General features: G+C 36.3%; 1 protein-coding gene across 1 annotated transcript in view; it reads right to left on the minus strand.

Annotated features, from left to right (window-relative positions):
• C10H10orf90 (chromosome 10 C10orf90 homolog) overlaps positions 1-12,946 on the minus strand; it is a 92,285-nt gene that overhangs the window by 50,929 nt on the left and 28,410 nt on the right. Inside the window, 3 exon segments of the mRNA XM_072424836.1 lie at positions 2,329-2,517; positions 2,520-3,357; positions 4,655-4,725. Coding sequence (XP_072280937.1) covers positions 2,329-2,517; positions 2,520-3,357; positions 4,655-4,725 — 1,098 coding nt within the window.

A 12,946-nucleotide genomic window follows, 5' to 3' on the forward strand; every position in this document is an offset into this window, starting at 1 on the left:
TGTACTATGCCAGTTTAATATTATTTTTCTTCTTACAAAACATAGTTATACTTCAAATGGAACTTGGGTAAAACTGGAAAATTATTTGTAAATAATGGCTAACAGCCAAGATGCAGCACTCTTATGCCAAAGATAACTGTAAAAGCATTTAAAATGTGGGGATTCACATGAAGGTAACTTGTGTAATATAAGTATACTGTTCTATCTGAATCAATTTTTAATTTCATGTCTTCAATATGAGATAGATTTGTTAAAGCAAAGCATATGAAGGACATAGCAAATTTGGAAAGAGATGGAGGATGGCAAGTAAAGTGATAAAACCAGATGGGAGGTTTTTCTTTTAATGAAAGGTTAATAGGGGTAAACGGTTTAGTTGGGAGATAAAACATGATGACTTGGAGCTAACCTAATGAATCATTGGATATAATTTTTTTTCCAAGCTGTGAACAAAAGTAAATGATTTTCATATGGAGTATAAGCAATTCTAATAATATACAATATTTATTATAAGTACTAAACCGCTTTGCGCCTGCTTAAGTAAAGTTAACAGCAGGTCAGTGCACATTATTTCTGACCAGTCCTAAATTTTAATTACTGGAATCATTGCTTATGCATGGCATCTAAGATTCAGCTGTCATTGGGCTGCTGACGTCTTGGGAAAGTTGTCAGAAGCCTTGCCACTTGATCATTATAATAACGAATCCTCGTGCTTACTTTATGATGCACAACATTTGCTATTGTGTCTGTTCTGCATCTGTCAGTCATTTATAGACAGACAGGTACAATGTGTAAAAAAACATTAATAAAAATGATAAATATTTAAACTAACCCATCTAAACCCACCTTCCTAACCAGTATATGTAGGTATATATTGGTAGAGTATATAGTATTATTTATGTATGTTATCTAGAAATTAATGAAATCCTACTACTATAGTGGAGGAGCGAGGGGTACAGTCCCATTTAAGTTTATGGTAAATTACTGCCCAGGCATGTCCAGCACCAGAGGAGATTTTTGCATGCAGGAAGTAAACACCATGACAGGTTGTAAACACTGTGACAGCTTAGAATAGACATAAATTGGGGAAAGGCAAGGATGGAAGACTGGGCTGTGAGGTATAGTGTTAAGTTAAAGTTCAACTCCAGCTGTATTCAAATGAAAATGTATATGGATAACACCTGTAAAAAAAAAATGCAATATTTGCTGCTGTACTTACCATTTCACTCCACTCTGACCACTTTGTGTTGATGCGGTTCAGGATAAATGATAACCAGCATCATCCAACCTATATTTTGTGAGCCCACAATGTCACGGACCTGCTACCTGGGGGTGCGATTTGATTCTGCCTTGGTGCATAGGGAATGCTGTATAGAACAGCACTCGCCTATCACAATAATGGAGGGAGGAGATAAAGCTGGGTGTTTTGATACAGTATGTACTAAATGTAAATATTATTTGTAAAATCAATAATTAATTTTTTAATAGAAAATGGATCACTTTCTCATATCTTATAGTACGCACATTTCTACAAAATAAATACTATGGCATTGTTTTGATCCAGAATAGGTAACTTATCCTTTATTTATGGGGTTGGGAAGGGTTTTTCCATCTCTGTGCCAAGATTGACAGTGTCTGCCAGGCATTTTTCTTTTTGGTTCATGCAAAAAACTGCTTGAGATGTAATTGATGATCATGTGTCTGTTTTCAGCCTAGTTGATATAACTTTACACACTTACCTTGAAACAAATGGCAATAAGAACTTGAATCACTTTAATGAGTCACAATATAAAATTACTTTTGTGGATCATATTGGATGTGTAATAAGGATGTTTTTTAAGCATGCTTTTTGTGGCAAGATATAAAAAGACAAGAAATCTAATGTCTGCAGGTACCTTGAATTACATCTGGAGTCAAAGTAAGCATTAATCTTATAGGATGGCAATAAAAGTTATATAACCAGTTTTTCAGCTGTATTACAAAACCGAACCTTTACCTACAAGAAACATTTATCTGATTAATATAATTGACTTTTATATTTTTACTTGCATGATGTTCCATGTTGTAAATGTCCCTCCAGCGAGATATTAAAAAACCCTAATGCATTAAATAACCACTAATTGTATATGTGTATATGTATGTATGTGTGTATATATATATATATATATATATATATATATATTTATATTGTAAGTCACTCTGTTTCTCTTTATATTGGCCTAACTTAATTCAATTCAATGTGTATGTGTGTTCAGACTAGACAAGGAAAGACCATTACTAGCAACTATTCGGTTGCTACTATTTACTATCCTGTAAAAGAAAAAATCTCACCTTTCTTGTTTACATAACTGGAAATGTCTTGACATGCTTCAGGGTTGTGAGCATTTTGCTGATCCTCCTGATTCTCTTTATACTTTGTACACTTGTACTTTGTACACTGAGTTTCAGGGATTGGTTTTGGTGAATGAGTTTGATCTTTTTTACATTTATTATTTCCCTCCATTGCTGGCATTGTGAGATATACTTTGTACACTGAGTTTCAGGGATTGGTTTTGGTGAATGAGTTTGATCTTTTTTACATTTATTATTTCCCTCCATTGCTGGCATTGTGAGATATTGACAGAGAGTATAAGCAGGTAATCTCAGACTTTCACATCCATTTTTTGTGATTGGCTTTCCTGGCCTGGGCTGTATTTTAAAAGACATTGTTGATTTATATATTTCTGGGTTGGCTACCTGACCAAGAGGAAGGAAAAATGACTTGTCTATGTAATAAATACTTCTGGCAAACATATCCGCCTTTTTAATATGAATACCCGAGATAAAAGTTCTAGAATTCTTCTTGTGGATGGCATTTACATATTTGAGAGTAGTTCTGGGCTGCTGTGGCAATTCTTGAGAATGTAGAAATCCACAAGGCTCAGAAGCCCTAGTATAATACTCTGGCCTGTCTAAATATCTACATTGCAGATCATGTTCATCCGATGGAACAGAAGCCTTCATTATTAAGTCATTACTTCTGCACAGAAAAGAAGCTGGGTCAGTGATAATTTCCTTTGGAGCATGGCTTAAAGATGCAATATATCTTCTAGCTGTAATTGTAATAGAAGAAAATCCTTTCTTCTGAGTCGGTCTGAATTCTTCCTTAGAAGGATGGAGGGCTGCTTTATGTAAAGTTTTATCTAAGGAGTTTTGATGCTTTAATGTGATAGGAAGTGGTGTAAATGTTCTCTTCATTCTGACTGAATTGTGAATAGCCAGTGATGTCTTCATAAGACAGCAAGTGGTGCTAGGCGAGGTGATTATACAGTGTGTAGGATCGAGCCTTTTACCTTCTTCTGTATCACTCTTATCAATCATCTGCAAAATGAGAACAAAACAAATCAGTTTAGAATTATGCAAGCCAAGCATCTGTTTGTCAGCAAAGAAAAAAAAATCAAATTATTTTAATGTCTTGTATAATACATATTTTTTATTTGGTGTGATTTAAAGAAAATAAAACTGTGTGATTTGCATCTTGTGCTTTTTACTGATGTGAATAGGGTGTGTGGAGCATTTGCTCACGGTGCTATGCAAACATTTTCAGAAGAGAGGCTGTGGGCAAGGCTACACATTGGGATACAGATATGTGCATTGAGAGAATGGAGGGGAGTATAAAAGGATATGTGCCTAAAAAATCCACCTACACTTTATGTACAATATATATTTAAGTATAAACCAATATTTTTGCCTTACAAATGCCAACAGAAAAATAATCTGTTTATACTTGGGTCACACCAGTAGATGACGCTGTGCTCTCATGTAAAGTGGCTAACAAACTGCTGTCTATGACATGAGTTTGTTACACACTTTACAGGAGGACACGGTGTCATCTAGTGGTGGGCAACAATAATAAAAGGTCCTTTGATCATACCCAAAACCATATTGCTTTTTAAATAAAAGATATCTCTTTCCAGTATTCAGTGCAATTATCCAAATACTAACTCAATGCATTTTCTATTCATAACAACTTGAAAGAACATTATGAGTTAGTTTTGAAAATGGTACCAATACCTAAATCTGCCTATAATATCTTTGATCTTGATTTACGTCACAGTGGTCTGCAGGGGTTCCTTGAGCAATGAGCGATTAGTACCCCTAGGTCAGTTTATCTGACACCAGTGATCTAAAGTCTATCTGTAAGGATGATATCTTCCCAATGACCAGCAATGTAGGGGGCATTCTTCCTGAGAATTGTGGATATAGTAATTAAAGAAGGGTTTGCCTAAGACATAAAAGTTATTTCAAGGGTTCCCCCTTAACAAAAAGGTCAAGAAACACTGATTTAGAAGAAATATTTCTACTGTGGTATGGTAAAAGCTTGAATATTCTGTTCTTGAGATGTGATGATATCTGAATTGATGATAAAACCCAATATTACTGAATTCAATTTCACTTCAAGCAAATTCTTAATATTCTATAAATGCATTTTTTTAAGTAAACAAATCTAGTGCTGTCTGTTTTTGCAAGAATTGCAGAGAGTTATAGTATATGATCAAGAAAAATATGTGTCTACAACAGACACTTCTACAAATGGAGCCTACCTAATTATGTGCTTGTCCTTATACAAAGGGATTATTACCACTGGAGTGTCACCTTAGTTAAGAAATTGTCTTACCTTTCTATAGTACTCAGCTTGGCCCTGATCTTGTTTTTTGTGTCCAGAGTTCTCATTACATTCTTGTAGTCCTGTGTAAAATAAAATGAATATTAACTATTTAATGTAAAAATAGTTTATACTGTATGCAGATCTAGTTTGGCTTATTTAGATTTGTTTTTTGTTTGTTTCTTTAGACTAAATATTAGAAATTACCATATTTGATGCAAATCTCAAACTACAATTACAAAAGGTCTTTGAATGCAGATAATTAGCTCTCTCCAGCTGCCTTAATCGCTGAACACCATTTCCAAAGTGGAAGAACTGTGTGAACTTTCTTTTGAAACCCACAGTTCCAGAAGGTGCCTATTTCTACTGACCTCCGCCATCACCCCAGAACAGGCATGGGCAAACTACGGCCCGCGGGCCATTTCTCTGGTCCTTTGAGTGTTCCGCGACTGTGGCCGGTGCCACCCCGAGCAGGGTCAGGAGAAGGACCCCGCCGAGGGGGAGGTGCACCTGCTAGAGCCCCGGAACATGTCCCCAGATCTGAGCCTGCGACGGGAGAGTGGGTGGGTTGTGTGCAGTGACACAGCCCGCCCACTCTCCCATCACAAGCTCAGATGTGCAATGGGAGAATGGGCGGGGATATGCCATCATGACATCACATTCAGGGGCATCATGATGGAGTATCCCCTCCCACTCAACCTTCGACCCGGCACCCCAGTTTTTTTCAGTTTGTGGCCCCTGACTAAAAAAGTTTGCCCACCCCTGCCCTAGAACAATGCAATTTCTAGCAATTATTCCTCAATCAAGTGGCATTTGGTGGAACACATGCTGTTGGGGTACTTTCATTTACAGGGAGCTGAGATTGGCCTTTTTAAAGGATCAATTGAAGGATCCTCTAAATCAGTGGTCCCCATTCTTTCTGACCGCAGGGCCCAGTAACATAGAATATAATTTTACCAAGGCCTGATATATGTACAGCTTACACTATCGCTATTCTCAGCAGCTCAGCCTCCTGTCAGCACACTAGCTGAGGATAGCAGAGTAGTGTAACAAAGCTGGTGTGCTGTCAGGTGGCAGAACCGCTTGGAATGGCAGTGTAAGCCGTACATACATTGCTCTGCCATTCCCAGCAGCTCCTGTAAAAGCAGTGTAAAGAGAGCCGCCCGTGCTACCCCTGGTTGTGCTCCTGAAGTCACACTGTCACTAGTTTAGAGCAGTGTAAGGAGGGCCGCTGGCACTACTCTGTGATGTGATGTCGCCGCAGCAATACCATTTTAGGGATAGTTAGCCACAAGAGTCCCCCACTTGCTCCTACATTTTAATATACATACTGCTTCCCATTTAGGAGAAATTTGGGTTCAAAGAACATAAAAGGACATTTTTATATGTGACAGGGCACCATGGGTATGGTAGGAGCAATGAAGATTTTGTGTTGGGGAGGGGGGGTTATGGGGTAGCCACAAGAATCCCCCACTTTTCTTTTCTACTGTTAAAGGGAAATTTGGGTTCAGAGAAGGTAAGTGGCCAGATGTATTTTTTTTTGTGACAAATGGAGTGGCATACGTCACAGATCTGTGCAAGTCAAGGTGTCATTTTTTTACTTTTACTTTTGGTCCACTTTAATGAGAAAAGATCCCTGATTCTCTTTAGGATTTTATATTTGGGATCCACTATCTGGCAACTAGTTAAGTTTAGTATCCGCTCTTCGTGCTCCCTGTATACCCTGAAAATTTCAAGTTTCTACAACGATCGATGTAGGAGATACGAAGGTTTATATATGGGAAGTAATGACCACAGCATGGACACAGACACAGCTCTCTTGCTGCTGGTGTACAAGGGTTCGATTATTTCAAGGTACAAGGTGGGCGGGAAGCAGCCGCAGCTGATCTCTGAGGTCTAAAGAACACACCCACTCTCAGGGAGCTCACACTAAAGTCTGATCCCATAGAAAAGATAAGAGATGCGAGTGCAGACAGTAGTATGCATTCCAAAGGTAGGATTTTCTCATAGGACTCTAGCGCTTCTGCCTCCAGTCATTTGCACCCTCCAACTCACCTGCCACAGACCGTCAGCGTTCCGTGACCTGGGGGTTGGGGACCACTGCCCTAAAACATTGGGGTTGATTTACTATGGGAGTTTTGGCTGTTCATCACAATGTGGCTTCACCAAATTCACTAAGCTAAGTAAATTATCCATTTGCACACTGATTGTCAAATTGTTTTTAATAAATCCATTGCATTGTTACCTTGAACTATGAGTTGTGTTGTGAAAGTGGGAGCATGGCCATATTTGTGATGGCTCTACATATAAAGCCTGTAATAAACTTAGCCTTTTTTATCTTAAGTGCACAGTTCCTTGAGATTGATAATATGGTTTGTTTATAATAGAGTAAGTTAATTTCTATGGGCCAAAAATCACTAAGGTTTTCCCCTGCTAACCAAACTAATCATGATTAGTTTATGAGTTTATTAGTTCATAAATTTAGCTTTTTACAAAATATTTGTTGAAAATTGCCATTTGAAAAAGTTTTCCTTTATGAACACTGAAATAAGGAATATATTCTTTGTTCTAAATAATAATGATTGAATCATAATGATTTTTTTAAGTTGGCTTTTAGTTTGTTTGTTTCACTTCATTTGAGAACTATACCTAAATACTTTCACTTTACTTTGAGAAATACTTAAATACTTTAATATACTTTTCCTGTGTTTGGTATTATGTTTATATTGATTTGATATTGTAATTGAGTTTCTTCCTATATAAACAATTCTTGGGCCTGTAAGTTTATTAGAATTTAAATTGTTACAGTATATCTCAGTATAATTACATATATATCGGTACTTGATTACTATTACATGGCTGTTGGTCTTTCTATAACTTTGCTGACAATTTCGTAATAATTTTCTTTTTAGTTCCTAGTACAGCAACAATTTTATTCTTGAATAAAAAACTTAGGAACCTTGATCTCCAATCTTTAGATAGTTATAAATATCATGTCTATTGGTTTTTAGGATTAAAAATGGTAGGAATGCCTGCTCTAAGAGAAAGGAATTCAGAAAGGATATATCCTGTATCATTACCTGGAATGATCTCCAATCTTTAGATTACAGATTTAGATTTAGATAGGTAAAGATTTCATGCTTATATGCCTCGATTAGTAAAATGTTTTTACCTGCTAGTAAGCAAACCCACTATTCTGCCATTTGGGTGTGAAAAGTGATAGGGACAGAGTAAGTCAGATGTGTCCTAGAAGTTTTACCAGAAATGTTAGGAAACAGTAAAATATTTTTTAGGTCAAAAGAAAATAAAAACAGCTCCATGTATTATGGTAGTAGGAGGACAAGGGTGGACAGATAGATAAATGTAAATATGAAGAAAGTTTATTACAAGTAAAGAACAATTGGTGTATTAATGTTGAGCTATCCAGAACAGAGAACAGCTGTTTATTTAGGGAAACCCAGAATTTATCAGCCACATAGAACCAGGCTTAGCCTAACAACAGCTTATTTGTGATAAAACATCTGTTAAGTTAATTTGGCCTCAAATCTTTATCCCAGTAAAACCCCTTAATATCATTCCTAATGTCTGGTATTTCAGATAAGGTGAAATTAAAAAAAATGTCATTTTATAATTGATAAAAGCTGTTTGGGGAAAAAAAAAATCTAAGGACGTAGGCAGTTTGAATGCATATGATTAATGAAAATAAACAAAATAATCATTTTCAGCTGCCTATCACATTAGAGAACCAAGAAATAAAGCATGGGAAGGACACATGGAGCATTTACAAAACAGCTTTTTCATATAACAAATATTCACCAATGTCTATAGATCTACTGTTTGTAGATGTAGATATTTAATAAAGAACCTCTGCCTAAAGCTAAAGCGAAAATGTAAAAAACTTCAAGCTGTCATGCCCTTTATTGCAGGACAGGCAATGTCCTTTCTGCAATATAATACATTTGCCTGCTTAATCACAATTTCTTAAAGAAACTTACTTGTCCTTGTGCCATCGTGGGTGCATCTTCTTCGCTAGGCCCACAGATTGGCGCAGGAGTTTATTCTGCATGGGTATGTGTTAAGATATATTTGGGATTGTACACATGTACGGTTCAGTGTACATTTTAGAAGAGATTGTGAAAAGGCAGGTAAGTCCTTGCCTACCTGCAATTATTTTTGTTAAAGGTTTAGTTTTACTTGAAGCATTGCTTCATCTTGTTTGTTTATTAGCCAACATTCATTGCAGGTTTACGTTAATGCCTGTAAAAACTGTGTTCACAAAAAAAAAAATGATCTGTAGATTAAGGTTTTGAGTATTTTAAAGACTTTTCCATGCCATTCATAGGGAATGAGATCCTTAGAGCTTTTATCTGAACTTAATAGGTAAAATATATTACAACTGAATAATTAAAATGAAAATTGCTAACATAATATGGATGGTAATGATGTTCTGGGGCATACTTTGTCAACCTTTTGTAACATGGAGTAACATTTGAAATAACATTCAGGTCTCAAGGAGCCCCTGTTAATAATTACTACAGCTACAACCTATAGGATATTAGACGTATCAGAAAATGGAGATAAACAATAAAAGAATAAGGTATATCTTATAAGGTATAAGTACTCCAAAGTATGTAACACCCAAGCTGTGCGGTATATGAAAATTATTTTCAGTATTAATAATATGAAACTAAAAATTAAGGCCAGAAAAGAAACACAGACAGTAAAAACCGTAGTGTTCTCTCACAAAATTGAGAAAAACTGAGTTAGTAAACACCTATATACATAATGTTTTTTAACCTGTTCTAGGGATGTCGGGTTGGCATTCATATTTAACACATTTTTTTATGGAAATGTTTTTTTAAAAAGAATGCCATGATCTTATAGCTGCTGTCAGTAAAAATTTTATTCTACAGTGGCTACCATTCTCGTGAAATGTTGCACTAAGGTTCTAGATTCCAAACTCAGCCGGGACACAATCTGCATGAAGTCTGTATGTTGTTCTTGGGTTTTCTCTGGGTACCTCTTTCCTCCCACGTCACAAAAACAAAAGTAGATTGACTTCCTTTTCACAAAAACTAGCCTTACACAAAGGCTTAGATACTATTTTTTAAAGTTAAATAGATTTTGATTTTATCTGCAGCCTCAACTGCACATAAGGAGTAATTGGATTTTTATCAAGAAAACACAAAGTTCTGAAGTTCTGTACGCACAACTGTATCAATTGTATGCCCTTGATAGCCCAGACATGCTCATAACAACCTGTTACTGAATGCCCAGAGTATAATATAATATACATTTTTTTTTAATGCCATAAAAGCAATCTTATTGTTGTAATATAAAGGGCTTCTTTAAAAGCAATAAGTGGTGGATACAATATCAAAAAAGATCAGAGTGCCCTATTTCCAGTTTGAAATTTTGATGAACATAATTTTTTCGTGGAAAACTCAGACAATTTACAGTGACCTTTGTCTCGCTTTCTCTTTTCTCTTTATTGTGTTGCGATACCTAAATAATTATCTATGTTCCTTAACAATAGCTGGGAGTCTAACAATAGCTGGGAGTTCACAATGTCTGAAATCTGGGTTCTTAACAGGACAGGCACTTTTTTTTTTTTTTTTTGGGGGGGGGGGGTCCCAGGCAACAAATGCTAAGCTGCACATGCTCAGCAAAATTTAAGATTAGCTATTGTCTGATTTACAAAAGTTTAGTCCCAATTTATATTGTTCTCTGTCCCCTCTGTTGGTTGCCTAAGATCCTAGACCCAAGAAATACAGAGGGTCCCAACTTCTCTCGAGGTTTTCTAACCCCATCTTTCAGGCATTAAATGCCTAAGCCCCAATAGTGCCTCTGGTATATGACATTTATTTTGCAGAGGGCTGGGTTAAAATGATCATCGTTGGAAGTGAAGCCTTAGACACAGCCTAGGTCTAAGATTCAGTGAGTTTCGCTATGAAATGCTGCATGATATGATGTTTTCTCTCGGCAGGCGGCGCTGTATGTTTGTTTTAACTCTTTTGTAGTTTTTCGTTACCTCCTATTTACAGAGCTCTATAACAAAAGCTGACATTTAGAAATACATGTATCAAAGCAGTCTCTCTTTCTTATCTGTATATTCCCTCCATATGGATATCCCGCCTAACTGTAGTTTACATCTTCCATGTTCAGTAACAACTGTCTACAGGAAGATTTACCCTCAGTTTGATTCGATTTCTCCTACTTCCCTTTGTGTGTCTCTGAGAATTTAATTTTGGTTTTAGATAAACTTTAAGGCATGCTAAAATGCTAAAAAGATAATGCTGACTAAGAGAACATTTTGGCATGTGTTAAGCACACTTTTGGGGTCAATTAAGTGCGACTGAAATGGATGATGACTGAGGACCAGTTTATAATTTCACATGCATGTAACTAAACAGCGTAGATAAGCACTAAAAAAGTACAAATTTAAATGTGCTTTCGTGGGCTTTAAAGCATACCCTTTAAAATAAAGAGCCTCATGGACACCATAAAAAGTTGCTTTTACTCAGAAAGAGTGTAGTTTTACTGAGGTTATACTGAGGTTTTGCCATTTATTCCTTTATACTTTTACAATGTTTTTTGTTTGGCATTTTTCTGATATTAAAGATTGCAAGTTGGTTCAATTGAAAAACAATTATATGCCAAGTGGTGTTCCCCTGAAGAGCCAACAGTTCCTCTAAATACAAAGTTTAAAGTAAATAAACAAAGTTTTTTATGAAATGACCATATTACAAATAAAAAAACACTTTACAAAATATTGCCGTGCCGAATAAAAGAAAATCAAAACAGAAAAGGTTTTTTTCATTTGTGAGCAGCAAAGCTATTCCCTTGAATTTTATTACGCTAAGAACAATATATTTTGTTATAAAATACACTGCCGTTGGATTTGATACTGTTACTTAAGTTTAAATAATATGAGCACGTCCCAGCTGTTCATGATCCTATAAAATCCATCCATTGAAGCAATATTATTTTGTGCAGTTGAATACTTGTAACATTTCCAAGAAAAGGAGAAATCTGTTGCTAGGCAACGCACCAAATTCATGATTATAGCTTATCCCATATGTAAACCTTAAACCTTTGAGAAACGCTAATGCTGTGCTCAAAACAGAATGAAATAATCTTTATAAGATGACTCATTTTGAATCCCCTTTAATGTATGTTAATATTTTTGTCCCACGCTTTTCAACCAGGGAAAATTAAAATGGTTGGTGATATTTTTCCCAGATTCCTTTTAAAGCCAATACAAAAGAACTTGGGAACTCTTGGTGATGTTATGCATCTCCGCTAAATATAAAAGGAAACTATCATTACTATTGAAATACAGTTAGGTCCATAAATATTTGGACAAAGACAACTTTTTTCTAATTTTGGTTCTGTACATTAACACAAATATTTTAAATGAAACAACTGAGATGCAGTCAGTTGAAATGCAAACTTTCAGCTTTAATTCAGTAGGTTGAACAAAAAGATTGCATACGAATGTAAGGAACAAAAGCCTTTTTTTAACAAAATCACTTAACTTAACAATAAACTAATTGGACAATTGACTCAAAGGTTATTTCATGGGGTGGTGTGTCATTATCAATTAGGCAGATAAAAGGCCTGGAAGGAAGGGGGGGGGGGTGCTTGTATGTGGACGATTTTGCTGTGAACAGACAACATGCGGTCAAAGGAGCTCTCCATGCAGGTAAAACAAGCCATCCTTAGGCTGCAAAACCAGAAAAAAAGCCATTGGTACATCATGAGAAAGAAACAAAGCACTGGTGAACTCCAAAATACCTGGACGTCCACAGAAGACAACAGTGCTGGCTGATCGCAGAATCATTTCCATGGAGAAGAGAAACCCATTCACAACAGCCAGCCAAGTGACCTACACTCTCCAGGAAGTAGGCGTATCGATATCCAAGTCTACCATAAAGAGAAGACTGCATGAAAGTAAATACAGAGGGTGCACTGCAAGGTGCAAGCCATTCATAAGCCTCAAGAATAGAAAGGCTAGATTCGACTTTGCTCAAAAACATCTAAAAAAGCCAGCACAGTTTTGGAAAAACATTCTTTGAACAGATGAAACCAAGATCAACCTTTACCAGAATGATGGCAAGAAAAAAAGTATGGAGAACAGCTCATGATCCAAAGCATAGCACATCATCTGTAAAACATGGCGGAGGCAGTGTTATGGCTTGGGCGTGCATGGCTGCCAGTGGCACTGGGACACTAGTGTTTATCCATGATGTGACACGGGACAGAAGCAGCCGAATGAATTCTGAGGTGTTCAGAGACATACTG

This window comes from Pyxicephalus adspersus, chromosome 10 (genome assembly GCF_032062135.1).
Source record: "Pyxicephalus adspersus chromosome 10, UCB_Pads_2.0, whole genome shotgun sequence".
NCBI lineage: Eukaryota > Metazoa > Chordata > Amphibia > Anura > Pyxicephalidae > Pyxicephalus > Pyxicephalus adspersus.